Source organism: Equus quagga, chromosome 14 (assembly GCF_021613505.1).
Source record: "Equus quagga isolate Etosha38 chromosome 14, UCLA_HA_Equagga_1.0, whole genome shotgun sequence".
Classification (NCBI taxonomy): Eukaryota; Metazoa; Chordata; class Mammalia; order Perissodactyla; family Equidae; genus Equus; species Equus quagga.
Window position 1 is genome coordinate 62,183,176 of NC_060280.1, and position 15,141 is coordinate 62,198,316.

The 15,141-nt window shown below is 40.3% G+C and overlaps 1 protein-coding gene across 5 annotated transcripts in view; it reads right to left on the reverse strand.

Moving 5' to 3' along the window:
* Positions 1–14,821, reverse strand: part of USP28 (ubiquitin specific peptidase 28) — a 58,904-nt gene extending 44,083 nt beyond the window's left edge. For all 5 annotated transcript variants that reach the window (XM_046685542.1, XM_046685539.1, XM_046685541.1 and 2 more), the window contains exon 1: positions 14,690–14,821. In XM_046685542.1, coding sequence (XP_046541498.1) covers positions 14,690–14,746 — 57 coding nt within the window. In that variant the 5' untranslated portion in view covers positions 14,747–14,821. The remainder of the gene's footprint in view (positions 1–14,689) is intronic.
* Between the last annotated feature and the right edge of the window lie 320 nt (positions 14,822–15,141).

A 15,141-nucleotide genomic window follows, 5' to 3' on the forward strand; every position in this document is an offset into this window, starting at 1 on the left:
ACGCTGAAAGTGCCTCAGGTTTTCCTTTCTGTGAGCCTAAGTAGGTCATATCAGGAGTCCAGGGAATTTGCATGGATGTGAAGATGTGCTATTTTTAAGCTTCACGGCACATGCCATTTGTGTGTGTCATTTGTCACTGGCAATAAGTTTCCAATCATGTAATTAACAAATGACACCACCAACGTCATATTTAAAACTTTAGGTCTGACTGCTTAAAAAGAAGTAGAGACAAAGTTAGAATTTTCTGAATTATAAATACAATTCCAGAGGGAATAAACTATGGAATGTTTTCATTATTTTGAATCAAGGAAAAACCTATCTTGTTAACTTCCAGCTATCACAAGATCAGGATATAACCTCTTTTCAGCCTTAAATCTTCACTGGAACATTTTATCCTATTTTGAACAAAGAGAAAAGTTAACATAAAACACGTATTTACAAGTAAGCTCAATTTAAACAACTGGTTGGCCCAACTGAAGATCATTCTCTCTCAGATGAATACTGAAAATGAAATAATTCAAATCTAATTCAGTGAGAAGTCTGATTTATACCATTCCTAAGGTTATCTTAGAATTAGGCCCAGATTCAACACTTGATGCTTCACCATTAACTATCTTTCAGTTAGGAGAGGCCGTCTACCCCACTGTCAGCTGTGACAGAAACAGTATCCTATGTTCTTCAACAGCTGAGGGCCGAATGTCACACTTAAGTATCACACAACTAGAAATAACTAACTGAAACACCCCTGGATAGCCCTGGGAAAGCTTCAACAGTCCTTCTGTTCTAGTCACAGCCCATAGTCATATTCTAGAAATGGAACCCCACCCTGCTGAGACCAGCAGTCTTTGAGGCTGTGAGCCTTGTCAAAGGCAGTCACAGCCTGTGCACTGGAAGAGGGACTGTCAGACAAAGGTGTCCAGATTTAGCCTTGGGGAATGCCGAAAACACAAGCATGTGATTTTAGAAAAATAAAGTATTAAAAAGTTTTTTCCCAAACTAATTCTAATTCCATTTGATTTTCTTGTATAAAAGTGTAACTCTATATATTTCAATCATACACAATTTTCTAAAAAATGAAAATCAATATACCAAAAAACGGTGGAATAAGAATTGGGAGGAGGAAATGAGCAGCATATTAACCCTAAACCAGAACCAAGAAGGTAACAATGGGATAGATAATCACATCTTCACCTCAAATTACTCTGTATACCAAGTGACACCTAGGATTCACAGAAAATAATCCCAGTAAAAAATAACAGCTAATACATACTGCTTACTGTTAGCCCAGCGCTGTTCTAAACACTTCATATGTATTAACTCATTTAACCCTCATAACAAACCTGTGAGACAGATATTATGCCCATTTGACAGGACACCAAGGCAGAGAGAGGTTGGGAAACTTACACAAGGTTCTTGCTAGTAAAGGGTGTAGCTGGGATTTGACCCCAGGTTGCCTGACCTCAGAATCTGCCCTCTAACTCTATGCCATGCTATATCTGAGAAGACAAAGAAAACAAGCAAGAATATCTTTTTAATGCAAAACAATGCAAATATTTTATTCTTGTATTTTGACCTTGATCTTTGCATCTTAAGTTCCCTATTTTGATTTGCCTGCCATTATCTAATCACAATTTTGATCACCTAGTAGTACAATCAGTTCCAAACGAGCTACCATCAGGAAGTCCAGAGGTGAATACTGTGTTTGATGGAATGCAAGATGCCGTTGGTTATAAAAAGCACCATTATTTTATGTACCACTAAGGAGAAAAACTGCTGCCACTTAAACTATGACACAATGCCTTCAGGACAGGCCTAGGAGACATATGAATTGGTCACACTAGCTTCTTGTAGCTCTAAAATTTCTCATTTATGTTGAGAAATACAGCAATTTACCCTGCTTTGAGATGTAGTGCCTGGCATGTGATGGGCAATTCTTTTGCATATTCCTCAGTGACAAAACTTCATACAGCTTAAAACACCTATGGTATCTTCCTTCACAGGTCCCATAACGCACTTGATTGCAGCTTTGCAAGAAAATTTGAAACTGCGATCATTCCTCCAGTGATGAATATTTTGCTTCACGTAAAATCAAACTTGAACCCTGTTATTCTGTTTCTATGCCTTTCTCCATACAGTTTTTTTCATCTCAATCTTGAATCACAGTGTGATCTTTTAAAGACATTTTAAATGGCAAGTAAACTAACCGTGTGGTACCAACAGTGCATATAACTCAAGTGTCACGACAACAGGAACAGTTATGACCAAGCCCATACCTGCGCAGACCATGGTAACTACATTACACCTGCTACTTGGATGACAGTCGATGTAAGGAGCATCTTGACTTCAGAGAGCTCAGAAGGCCAAATAAATGAATCAACAAAATATGGTATTCACACATTAAAAAATTTAGTAATCACTACATTTGACCATGGATTAAAGTCCCACTCCTTTGTCCATTCTGTAATAGGTAGTGATGGACATTAACACATCTAGAATAAGACACTCAAAAAAGGAAAATAAACTCTTAGTTCCCGTTTTTTAAAAGCTATTGGGCAGAAATGGCAACTATGTAGAATCTTTTGTTCAGCTCCTAGAACAATCTTCTACATGTTAATTCAAATCCACATTCCTCATCTTTCTATTTAAAGACCATTACCTGATTCTACCCTTTACCTGCTCAACCTTTTCTCCTACTCAGTTCCTTACCTCACAAACTCATCCTCTCATGCCTTGGAGTATTACTTATATTATCTCTAAAAAATACCTACATTTATTTAACCATGGAATGCCAACCTACAGTCAATGGTTATATTTACCCAACCTCCTCCATAAAGTCATTCCCAAGGACTCTGGTCCACACTGTTCTCCCCTTTCTAACCTCCCATGTGGAGGGAACAAATGAGTCCATGAATAAATGGGACTTACTGTCTTTACCGAGTATTTCTCATCATGTGGTTCTTGTAAAGGCAAGAATTATACAATATATTACATAATTTGAATTATCTATAGGACACCACCAGTAACAATTTTAACTAACATTTATTGAACACCTCCTTTGTGCCAGGAACCTTAGCTGCCCCACATACATGTAATCCTTATAATAACCCAAAAAGTGAAGAATCGTTATCTTCACTGTGCAAATTAGGAAACTAAAGTTTACAAAACCTATTTTATCATAAAATATCTTGGATTAACAGATAAATCAAAGATAACTATTAAGAGTTTAACAAATTTCACAAGGATTAAGCTATGCTATTGACACACATAAACAACTGCTACGACACAACTCAGTCTTATAAATATTTAGCTAAACCTAAGTTCTCAATAGTACCCACAACCCGAATCCTAATAAGTATTATATTAAATGTTCATTTTACAGTAACAGATAAATTAAGCTCATTAGGGTCCTTCTGTATTACTAACTCACGGTTTCTCCTGGAACTTCACAGGAAGCTGACTGAAATATTAACTTCACCCTAACTACGATGCTATAAACAGTCATGCACCGCGTAATGACGTTTTGCTCCAACAACAAACCATATATACAACAGTGGTCCCATTAAGATTAGTGCCACGTAGCCTCGCTGTGTAGTAGGCTATTCCATCTAGGTTTGTGTAAGTACAGTCTGATGTTTGCATAATGACGAAATGGCCTAAACATGCATTTCTCAAAACGCATCCCTGTCGTTAAGCACCTCCTGACTGTATAAAGGACGCACCCAACAGGAGACAAGACAAGGCCTGTGCCCCAGTCATAACGGAGTCAAATAACTGACAAGAGCCAACAGGTCTGCATTTCCTTAGCTAAATTCTCATTGTTTTCATAAAACAAAAAGTACTCTCTTTTCTTGCCCAGAGGCAGCGAAGAAAGACAGGCACACACAAATCTAGGAACTCAGCTTCCTGACCTCAGCTACTCGGTAGTTTTGGTGCAATTCAGTCCACTTCTCAGGACTGAGGTTTTCTTAAAGACAATAACTCATCTCATAATAAGCAATAAACGGGATTATTCAGACAATAAAAACATTAAGCTATCAAGTTTTCATAGTAAACAATAACTGGCCTAATCCTACTGTAACTAAATTAAAACTCTCTTTGATCAGATGAGGCAAATTTGTGAGATTACTAATTAAAAGTTTTATCTTCATAACACCCAGGTCAGCACTGTGATAAGGAGCTTTCTAGATTTTTCAATTCCTTCAAATAGGGATGCTGTTTGAATCATTCTGATGTGCACATTTCCTGATCTCAATCATCTATTCTTATAGACATTTCTAAGTTTAAAACTAATAGATAAACGTCCCTTTACTCCAAAGAGCTACCAAGGTATGCCTAATAAAATTCCCTCCAAAGTTAAAGATCTGGTTTTTCAATTTTAAAATAAAACTACCCAAGGAAAGCAAAAGAATAACTTTAGGAGTCAAAGAAAATGTACAGCGGCAACTCCAGAAATCCAGTCTGGACAACAGGGTCCCAATGACGCACCCTGAGACTGCCGCCAACCTTTCCACTTGCACAAAACGAGGAACAGCCCACAGAAGCCCTGGCATTTTTTCAGTTTTTCTTCCAGCAACAACTCCATGTTGGTCAAACTTACTCATAAAGCAGAAATCTAAAGTGCCATAAGAATACGACTCCCTTAAAATGACAAATAGCAGCTTTTTTGGATACAATTAAATCTCCTGAAACAGGCTACTTGCTAACTTATTTTAATGATGCAAAAAGTAGGCACATGATGAAAATGACTGTTCTGATTCATCAATTGGCTTAAAGTTTTTAAAAAGCTTTAAAAACTTTTAAAATTTAGCTACTCTTATATGGTGAAAAGAGGTTTAAACAGGAATTAATAGCAATAAAAAAGGAACTAACTATTATTTACTTTCAAACTTTTTCATCTTTTTTTCAGATTCACTAAGTAAGAAATTCCAACAGTATAAAGGATACAAAACGAAAAGGAAATTTCCCTCTTCCTCCCATCCCAGTCTCATTTCCCAGGAGTACCCACTATTAACAATTTCTGATATATCTTTCTAGAATTGATCTCTGCATCTGAATATATTTTTTCATACTATAAATTATGTCCTGCACTTTGTTTCTTTCTTACTTTAGGATACATTAAAAAAATATTTTCTTATTTCTTTGAATACATGCCCCAACTAAATACAAGAAATGAGAATGGGAAGCTGTTACAATAAAGTCATATGGAATGCATCTTCAAAAGTTTTTAAAAATGCCATTTTTAGCAATATATTGTGACGGTTAACTGAGAAACTAGGAAAATATGGGAAAGATATAAGAAATCAAGTTTACATGCTTATGGTTTCAGAAATCTAACAACAGTAAAATTTTAAGTTATTATTAGGTGGGCCTTAGTATGTAGTTTCTATTTTTGATAAATAACAGGGACCAGAGAGCTGATGCAGATTGGATTATGAAGTGTTCTAAATGTCAGGATAAGTTTAGACTTGATCTGATGAACAATGGAAAATCATTACAGACTCCTCAGCAAGGAAGAAAGATGAAGAGGGAGAAAAGGTACTTTAAGGTGATTAATCTAGCACATATGAACAACTAGTTCAAAGTAGGATGAGTAGGGAAAGACAGCTTAACTATGAGTTAGAGGGCTACTGAATAAACCAGGTGTAACGAGAGGGGAATGCTGTAGGAGAAATGGAAAGGGAGGATAAACTCTGAACAGCTCAAAGAATGTCAAATATTTGAAGACGGAAGCCTGACAGAATGCTATTGCCAATGACATAATAGGAAACCAGTAAGAACACCAACCAATGTAATAAACACACTAATAGAATGAAGGGGGGAAAACACAGGACCATCATCAATGCAGAAACAGCATTTAAGAAAATCTAACACCCTCTCACAATAAAAACTGTCAGAAAACTAAAAATAAAAGGAAAAGCCCTTTATTTAAAAACTCACAGCTTATATCATACTCAATGGTAAAATATCGAAACCTTTCCCCCTAAAATCAGGAACAAGATAAGGATGCCCACTTTCCACAGTGCTATTCAACATTGTACTGAAGTTTTAGCCTGAGCAATCAGGCAAGAAAAATAAATAAAAGGCATTCAAATTGGAAAGGAAAAAGTAAAACTATCTCTATTCACAGATGACATGATTATATATATAAAGTTCCAAAGAATCCACAAAAACATTACTAGAGCTAATTAACAAATAGAGCAAAGTTGCACGGTAGAAAATCAACATGCAAAAATCAGTTGTGCTTCTACACAGCAGCAAAGAACAATGTGAAAAGGAAATTAAGAAAACAATTCCATTTACAATAGTATTCAAAAGAATAAAATATCTAGGAATAAATTTAACCAAAGAAGGTGAAAGACTTGTACCCAGAAAACTGTAAAACACTGCAAAAGAAGTTAAAGGAAATCTAAATAAATGGGAAGACATTCAGGTTCATGGATTCAAAGACTGTATTGGTCAAGGTTCTCCAGAGAAACAGAACATAGGGTATACGTGCGTGTGTGTGTGTGTGTGTGTGTGTGTAAAGGAACCTTGTATTTCTAGTTTCCTGTGTGCGTGTTGGTAAAGTAATTTATTACAGTCATGTGTCACTTAACACTTAACCTGAGAAGTGCATCATTAGACAATTTCAACACTGTGTGAACAGAAGAGTGTACTTACACAAACCTAGATGGTATGGCCTACTACACACATAAACTATATGGTACTAATCTTATGCGTCCACCACTGCATATACAGTCCTTCAATCAAAACATTGTTATCGGGCACATGAGTGTGTAAGGTATTGGCTCTTGTGATTACGGAGGCTGAGAAGTCCCAAGATCTGCAGCTGGCAAGCTGGAGACCCAGGAGAGTCGGTGGTGTAGTTCCAGTCTGAGTTGGTAAGCCTGAGAATCAGAAGAGCTGATGGTTTAAGTTCCAGTCGGAGGACCGAAGACAGATGTCCCAAGCCAGCAGTCAGGTAGGTGAAGTTTCCTCTTACTCAGCCTTTTTGTTCTAGTCAGGTCTTCAGTTGACTGAACGAGGCCCATAGACATTAAGGAGGCAATCTGCTTTATTCAGTTTATCAATTCAAATGTCAATCTCATCCAGAAGCACCCTCACAAACATACCCAGAATAATATCTGACCAAACGTCTGGGCACTTCACGGCCCAACCAAGTTGACACATTAAATTACAAAGACTTACACTGCTAAAATGGCAAGACTACCCAAAGTGATCTACAAATTCAATGCAATCCCTATCAAAATTCCAATGGCCTTTTTTTCAGAAATGGGAAAGCTGATACTCAAATTTATACGGGATTCCAGTGGACTCTGAATAACCAAAACAATACTGAAAAAGAACAAACTTGAGGACTCACACTTCTTAATTTCAAACCTACAAAGCTACAGTAATCATGCCGTGTAGTACTAGCATAAAGACAGACATATAGACAAATGAGTCAGAACTGTGAGTTCAGAAAAAACCATACATCTATGGTCAACTGATTGTCAACAAGAGTGCCAAGACCATTTGATGGGGAAAAAAATAGTCTCTTCAAAAAATGGTACTGGGAAAACAAGATACCCACATGTAAAAGAACAGAGTTGGATCCCTACCACACACAATATACAAAACCTAATTCAAAATGGATCAATAACCTAAATATAAGAGCTAAAACTATAAAACTCTTGGAAGAAAACATAGAGAAAAATCTTCATGATCTTGGATTTGGCAATGGATGCTTAGATATGATACCAAAAGCAGAAACAGAAGAAAAAAATAGGTAATTGGGACTTCCTCAAAATTAAAAACTCTTGTGCATGAAAGGACATTATCAAGAAAGTGAAATGACAACCTACAGGATGGGAGAAAGTATTTTCAAACCATAAATCTGATAAGAGTCTAGTATCCAGATTATATTAAACTCTTACAATTCAAACAACCAAAGACAAACCCAACTCAAAAATGAGCAAAGGACTTGAATAGACATTCCTCCAAAGAAGTATACAAATGGCCAATAAACACATGAAAAGATGCTTAACAACATCAGCCATTAGGAAAATGCCAATCAAAACTACAATGAGATTCCACTTCACACACATGGGGATGGCCATTATAGAACAAAACAAAACAAAAATGGAAAATAACAAGTGTTTGGTAAGGATGAGGAGAAACTGGAACTCCTGTGCATTGCTAGTGGGAATGTAAAATGGCGCAGCTGCTGTGGACAACAGTTTGGTGGTTCCCCAAGAAGTTAAAAATAGAATTACCACATGACCCAGCAATTCCATTTCTAACCCAAAAGAAATGGAAACAGGTACTCAAAAACTTGTACACAAATGTTCACAGCAGCACTCTTCACAATAGTCAAAAGGTGGAAACAACTCAAATGTCCACCAATGGAAAAATGGATAAAATGTAGTAAGAGTAGAATATTAGTCATTAAAAGGAATGAAGTATGATAGATGCTACAACTTGACTGAACCTTGAAAACATTACAGTAGGTGAAAGAAGCCAGACATAAAAGGTCAGATACTGTATAGTTCCATTTATATGAAATATGCAAAATAGGCAAATGCAGAGACAGAAAGCAGACCGGTCTTGCCAGGGGCTGGGAGAAGGAAGAAATAGGGAGTGACAGCTTAGTGGATACAGCTTTTCTTTTGGGATGATGAAAATGTCTTGGAACTACATACAGGTGGTGGTTGCACAATACTGTGCATATCTTAAGTGTCAGTGAATTGTACACTTTAAAAGTTAATTTTCTATTATACGAATTTCAATTCAATTGAATAAAAATCAAGAAATATTTGCACCTGCACACATACACATAAACACCCACACACCAAAAAAGAAAAAGGACACAAGGTAAAAACTAACTTGGGCAGGAAGAATGGAAAAAGGAAATCTTTGTTTAAGACATCTTGAGTTGAAACTGACTACCAACCACCAGGAAGCATGCTGCTAACACCAACTCACGCAGATCTCTAATTTGGCTTTGTATGTCCGGAATTTTGACCTCCCTTTTTACGTAGAAAGCCTAGATAGCAGAAATATGCAGCCCAGACTCCACGACATGTCAGCCTCTGGGCAAATCTCAACTTTCCTGATCACTGATTTCCATATCTGGAAAATAAAGTATACCACAGGCTTTGACAGGACTGGTGTGAATATCAAATGAAGTACTGCATATAGGAATTGTTAGTAATATGAAAAAATGTATAAACGTAAAACTCTGTGACCTGGCTGTCAACCAAAACTCTATAGGTTGCAATGAGGATACCGATATCCTAGGAGAAAACTACCTGTGCTATGGTTTTGGTTTTATCACTTACGAGCTCTGTCACTTTGCAAATTCTACTTCCTAGTCACACTACATTTTATGGCGTAGGACTGCTATATGGGTTCAACGAGATTATGTGTTAAAGTGCTTCATAAACTGTCAAGTGGTGGTCAAAAAGTTTGGTTTTAGAAAGGCATGTATTGCAGCGGGACAAATTCAGAATGGCCTGAAGTGTCAGTTCTGCTACTTAGAATTTAATTACCAGTAAGCCACATTTCTCATCTATAATACGGAAGCAAACAGACTTAAGAGCTCATATTAGGCCCTTATAAGCTATATTACTATCCGAGTCTCAGTTTCTTCATCAGTAATAAGATATAATAATTCATCCCTTGCAGAGTTTTTGTAAATACTAAAAATGTGCAGAAAAGTGCTTAGGGCAGTAACTGGAATATGACAGATGCTATTATTACAAGTACATTCCCCTGCCTGGTATAATACCCGTGGGAATAGTAGCTACACAGCAAATGTACATAGCCAAGGAGGTTGACATTCAAGTAGAACTGTTTAACAACCATTTGGAAATAGAGGGGGAGAAGGCATTTGCAACTCGGGATTACAAATGCAGATTTGGACGCAGTTAATAAAAGGACAGTAACAGGCAAGAAAGCAAACGGGTTAGCCCCTAGAAGAGAAGAAAGGTAGAAGAACCAGAATAATAGAGGGCCCAAAGGTCCAAAGGAGGAGGGCTCAGGAAGTAAGGGAGCTGTAGCACTGAGGGCACTAACACGGGACTGAAGCCCGAGGCCAGAGTTCTGCCTTAGACTGCGGGAGCCAGAGTAAATGAAGTCCCTAAACCCCTTACGGCCTTTGCAAGATGAAGGCTGTATTAGATAAAGTCAAACATCTCTTCCAGAGCTAATTTTCATAAGAAAGTTGTAAAATGATGCAGTCAATTCAGAAGTGAGGGCCTACTACTTCTGTCTGTAATGAGACTATGGCAAATGATTAAAAAATATATGCTGGAAATTTCTAGAAAAAAGCAGAACAGTTGATAACAAGTAGCAATAAAATCAAATGCCAAAATAACAACAAAGTGGCAATGAGGAACCATCAAAAATAAAAGTATGAGACTGGAACTTGAGTGGATACTTGAACAAGGAAGGAAAATGGCAAAAAGAATTACTACTTAAAGGCCACTGATTCGACCAAGTGGTCATTGGTCACTTCCGAGAGATTTGTTTCATTCACTAGTAACAATATTAGAAGCCTACTATTGGCAAGGCTCTCAGTGGGAAGCCGGGAGATGCTGATCACATGAAACCACTCATTGCCCTACAATCTAACCTTCTCTTGCCTGGTTAGCCTCTCTCCAGGCCTCTGGGCAATCAGCCCTCTTCTTGCTGGAGCCTAGACTGCTCCCCACAGCCATCTCCCAACTGGGCTTTTGCAGAGCTGTTGCTGCCACCTCAAGTTCTATGCTGGAATCTGGGAACTAACTTGGCTCAGCATGGCGGCTGTGCCTCCTATCAGCCAAGAGTTAATCTTGCCTGGGTCTGTATTTTCTAAGTTTTCTACATTGAGTTAGAATCACACCGTAATTGGAAAAACACTTTAGAAAAGAAACAGGTGGATTTAGAAACTTTGTTCAAAAAGTAAACAAAATAAAAGGAAGGTGGTGGACAAGGCAACAGCTGGACAGGGCAGAAGAGGATTTCGTTGTTATTCTTTTGTTTGAGGACTGGAGAAATGTGTGCATAGCTGAAGGGAAAACAGGAATTCTGTGGAGTAGGACAGAGCTTCTCAAAGTTTATCACCCAGGGATCTTGTCAAAAGGCAGATTTGATTCAATCGGTCTAGGGTGGAGGCCCAAACAGTGGTGTGTAGATCTGCACAGCTTGCTTATTTCCTTGGTACTATAAATACTTGACCGTGGCAATTTCAAGCCACCAACATGTCGTCACTAAATACAGAGTTGGGAAGAGATGAACACAATCGACAAGCTGGCTCCAGCACACCCAAATGTCTACATTTCCAAAAAACTCCCAGCTGATGCTGCTGGTCCACAGACCATATTTTGAGTCACAAGGGAGTAGAAGACAGTGAAGGTGTCTGGGTGTTAGCCTAGGATAAAGGAGATGTGAGATAACTTAGAATGAGGAGAGACATCACCTAAATCAGGGTTTCTCAAGTTCAGCATTACTGACATTTTGGGCCAGACGACTCTTTGCTTTGTGGGGCTATCCTGGACATTGTAGGATGTTTAGCAGCATTCCTGGCTTTCACCCACTAGATGCCAGTAGCATCCTCCCCCATAAGTCACAATCAAAAAGGTCTCCAGACACCACTGATCTAGATTCATCTCTAAGAAATGAAGGGAGAAGGGAAGGGTACCCCTTCCACTGAGAGAAGTGATGCCAAAGGGGTAAAAAAAAAAAAAAAAAAAAAGAGACAGCTCCCTTTAGATATCAGCAATATCGGTCAAGTAGAATAGAAGCTTATGTATTTAGAAAGAGTGGAGAGAGGACTGAAAGTTGAAAACATCAGGAGAGTTCTAAAAATTAATAGAAAGGTTCTGACCCAAGACAATGGGTCCACCGACTAATAAGCAGGATCAGGGATATCTTGGGTTCTTGGAGTCAGAAATGCCTGGATTCACTCCTGGCTGTACTATTTACTAGCTGGGTGACCACGGGCAAATTATTTAACAGGTATAAGCCTTCCCATAAGAAAACTTCATGGAGTTGTCATAAGTACTGAGATGATAAAGTTCTGAGCACATGGTCTGGCACACAGCACACGCTCAATGAATGTCAGCTCCTACTGCTATCTGCATCATTATTTTCCTTGCAAAATATGTGCTTCACTTGGCTATTGCTTTAAACTCCTTTGATGAAACAAAACACATGGAAAGATCTTGCCTGGTGAGGCGTTGTCGATGTGTTTTATAAACACTGTACTCATTGTGCGAGCAGAAACTTTGTAACTGAGGAGGCATGCGAGTTGTGGAAGCCAACCAAGCACTGACTTACTGATGTTCCAAAAACGAATGAGACCAGGTAAAAGGGAAGGAAAAGCCAATAAATCAAGAGCAAGCAAAAGGGACATTAACTTTTCACTGAAACTGGCAGGTTTTCATAAGGCTTCATTTAGCACAAAGAATGTGTGATGAACCCTAGAACAGCTGCCAAGAATGACAGCTTATAAGAACCAACCTGACTTCAAGTTGTTTATCTCACAATAACCGTAAACACTGCTGCTGATTTTTATGAGTCAAGAATTGATTAAAATACAGGAAGCTGTCTGGAAGTAATCTCTTTAGATATCTGCGTCTGCAGTCTGGGGGACACAGGAATATCACAAAGTGTCCTCTTTTAGGTTCGAGTACTGAGAACATATGTCAAGAGTACTACATTTTTCTCTCACTAAAATTCTTGGGAAGCCAAAAAAGGTTCTGTCTGTCCCATGCACAACCGACCAATAAGGGAAGGGAAGCATTCTAGGTTTTAAATAGCTTCTGAGTGTCAGGGGAGGAAAGCTCTTCTCAACTAGAACAATGAATGATCCTTTAAGGGTAATGTAGAATGCTTCAGAGAATTCCAAATAGAGTCCATTCTAACAGGAAACTTATCAAGATGAGGAAGACATTATTAAAATCTTTCCTCTGAGTTGTGAAAGCTACTTTTCCCATTTAAGATTCCTTCAACCTAGCTTGCTAACTTTAAGCATTTTACATTAGCAGAAACAAAAAGGGCAAACATTATCAAGCATTCCAAGCTTATCATCTGTCTGGATGGGGCGAATCACTGGGAAGAACAGTAAATGTCATCACTCCGCAGGTTGCCAGGAATGAGGGTACTCCAGCCAGCCACAGCCACCAGAGATCCAAGCTGTCCAAAAATAGCTATGACTTATATAAAGTGTTCCTCAAACACCTCACATACAAACTCTCAAATAGAGAGTGCTAAGACAGTGGTCACCACTCAAACTGCGGCAGAAGTAAATGATGCTCCTGATTAACAGGCACATGGTCTCAACTGACAGAGCTCCGACAAATTTAAATATGACTTGCTCTCCCTTAAAATAGTCCCTTCTCTAAATCAACATGACTGTCTCAAAACTAAGATTTTCCCACCTGTTTTTAAGTCACTGTCCTAAAAACAAATGGAACTGATCTCTGAAACCAGAGAAAATCCTGACTCAGATTCCAAGAGGCATTTGTAAACACCTAAAAATAATATTTCCATTAGAAATCAGCACACGAAATGCCATCCACATACTTCAATTTTGGAGCCCAGGACCTGGAAGTTATCTTTTACTACAGGAGTATTCAAAGGAAATGCGTTCACCTTATACACTATTGGTCTCCTGAGTGCATGAAAACAATAAAAACACTTAAAAGAGTTCTCATGTGGAGGTATCTGACAGCTTTATATTGTAAATATTTTATGAAATTCCTCATTCCCAAACTCGTATTTAAGTATCTGGCACAGGTTTCCCATTCTGTCTTGAAAAAGCGCAGGACTTGAGGGGTGAGGGGGTAGTGTTAAGTTCTAACATTCCAAAGAAACATTAGAAGACATTCTCAAATTGCCCACTTGCCAAGTTTCTTCACACAGACATTAGCCTTTTGATTTTCTCCCAAACCAGTGTTTTCACTCTCACCATCTTAGCCCAGAAATCCTTGTATTGATTTCAATCTCCTTAGAGAATAGGAATAGGAAAGTATTAACAGCATACCTTCTATTCATCGCGCTATTCCTCCCCCTCGTTAAAATCTAGAGGGATGAATGCAGTAATCGGGGAGGCTACTCCGCTTAAAAAAAAAAAAAGGGGGGGGGGGTGTGGGGTAGGGGAAGCTCGGAAGTGGTAACTGGGACCTGCTCTTTCACAAGGTGTTGATAAATCCTAGCTTAAGTTAGACAACTTCGGTCTGCTTTAGACACTTTAAAACAACACTGCCGTAAAACCGATTTAAAAATACAAACAAAAAACAAAAGCCATCAAAGCTGCCGCTTTCGGAAGTTTCTCACCCCTGATCCGGGCCCAGGAGCGCTCTCCTGAGAGATCTCTGATGCAGACAGCCCTACGTCCGGCCCTTTATACTATGTGGTTTTCCAAAACACCAAATCTCCTCCCCCCCCCCCCCCGAACTTCAGCTCGCCCACGGACCCGAAGATGGTCCTCAATCTCGGGGACCTGAGCCTTGCAAAGACTTCAGCCTCCTCCCCGAGGGTCCGTCCTCACCCGCCCGGCGCCCTCCACCCCGGCCCCAGCCCGCCCCGCGCCCGCAGCCCCGCAGCCCCGCAGCCCCGCAGGCCCGCCCGCGACACGCGCGGCTCCCGCCCGGGCCCCGCGCCCTCTCCTCTCTCGGGACCCAGAGCCCGACCCCCGGCTCCCGCTAGCAGCCCCGGGGCCCACCGAGCCTTGGCGGTCGGCCGCTCCGGCCGCGTCGTCCTGTTGCAGCTCCGCAGTCATGGCCGAGGCACCCCTCCGCGGATCACACGCCTCCCACCGCCGCCGCAGCCGCCAGCCCAGCCTCGCAGGAGGAGGTCCAGCCCCCGCCCGCCACCCCACTCCGGCCCCGCCTCCGCTCCAGCGCGCGCCGGAGGCTCAGCCCACACGCCCCGCCCCCGGCCTGCGCGCGCACGCAAGGCGCGCGGCCGAGGCCCGAGCCGCAGTGCGTGCTCCCGCGCACGCCGGGCTGTGCCCCGGCGCCGGCCACGTGACCCCGACCCCGCCCCTGGCTAACGGTCAGCGCTGGCACTCGGGGCGGTAGTGTTCCGTTCCGGGAGGTTGGCCCTTGGAAAAGGGTTTGGAGCATGGCGGCGTTTGCGTTCCCGAGGCTCGTTCTCCGCCCTCTGTTTTCAAAA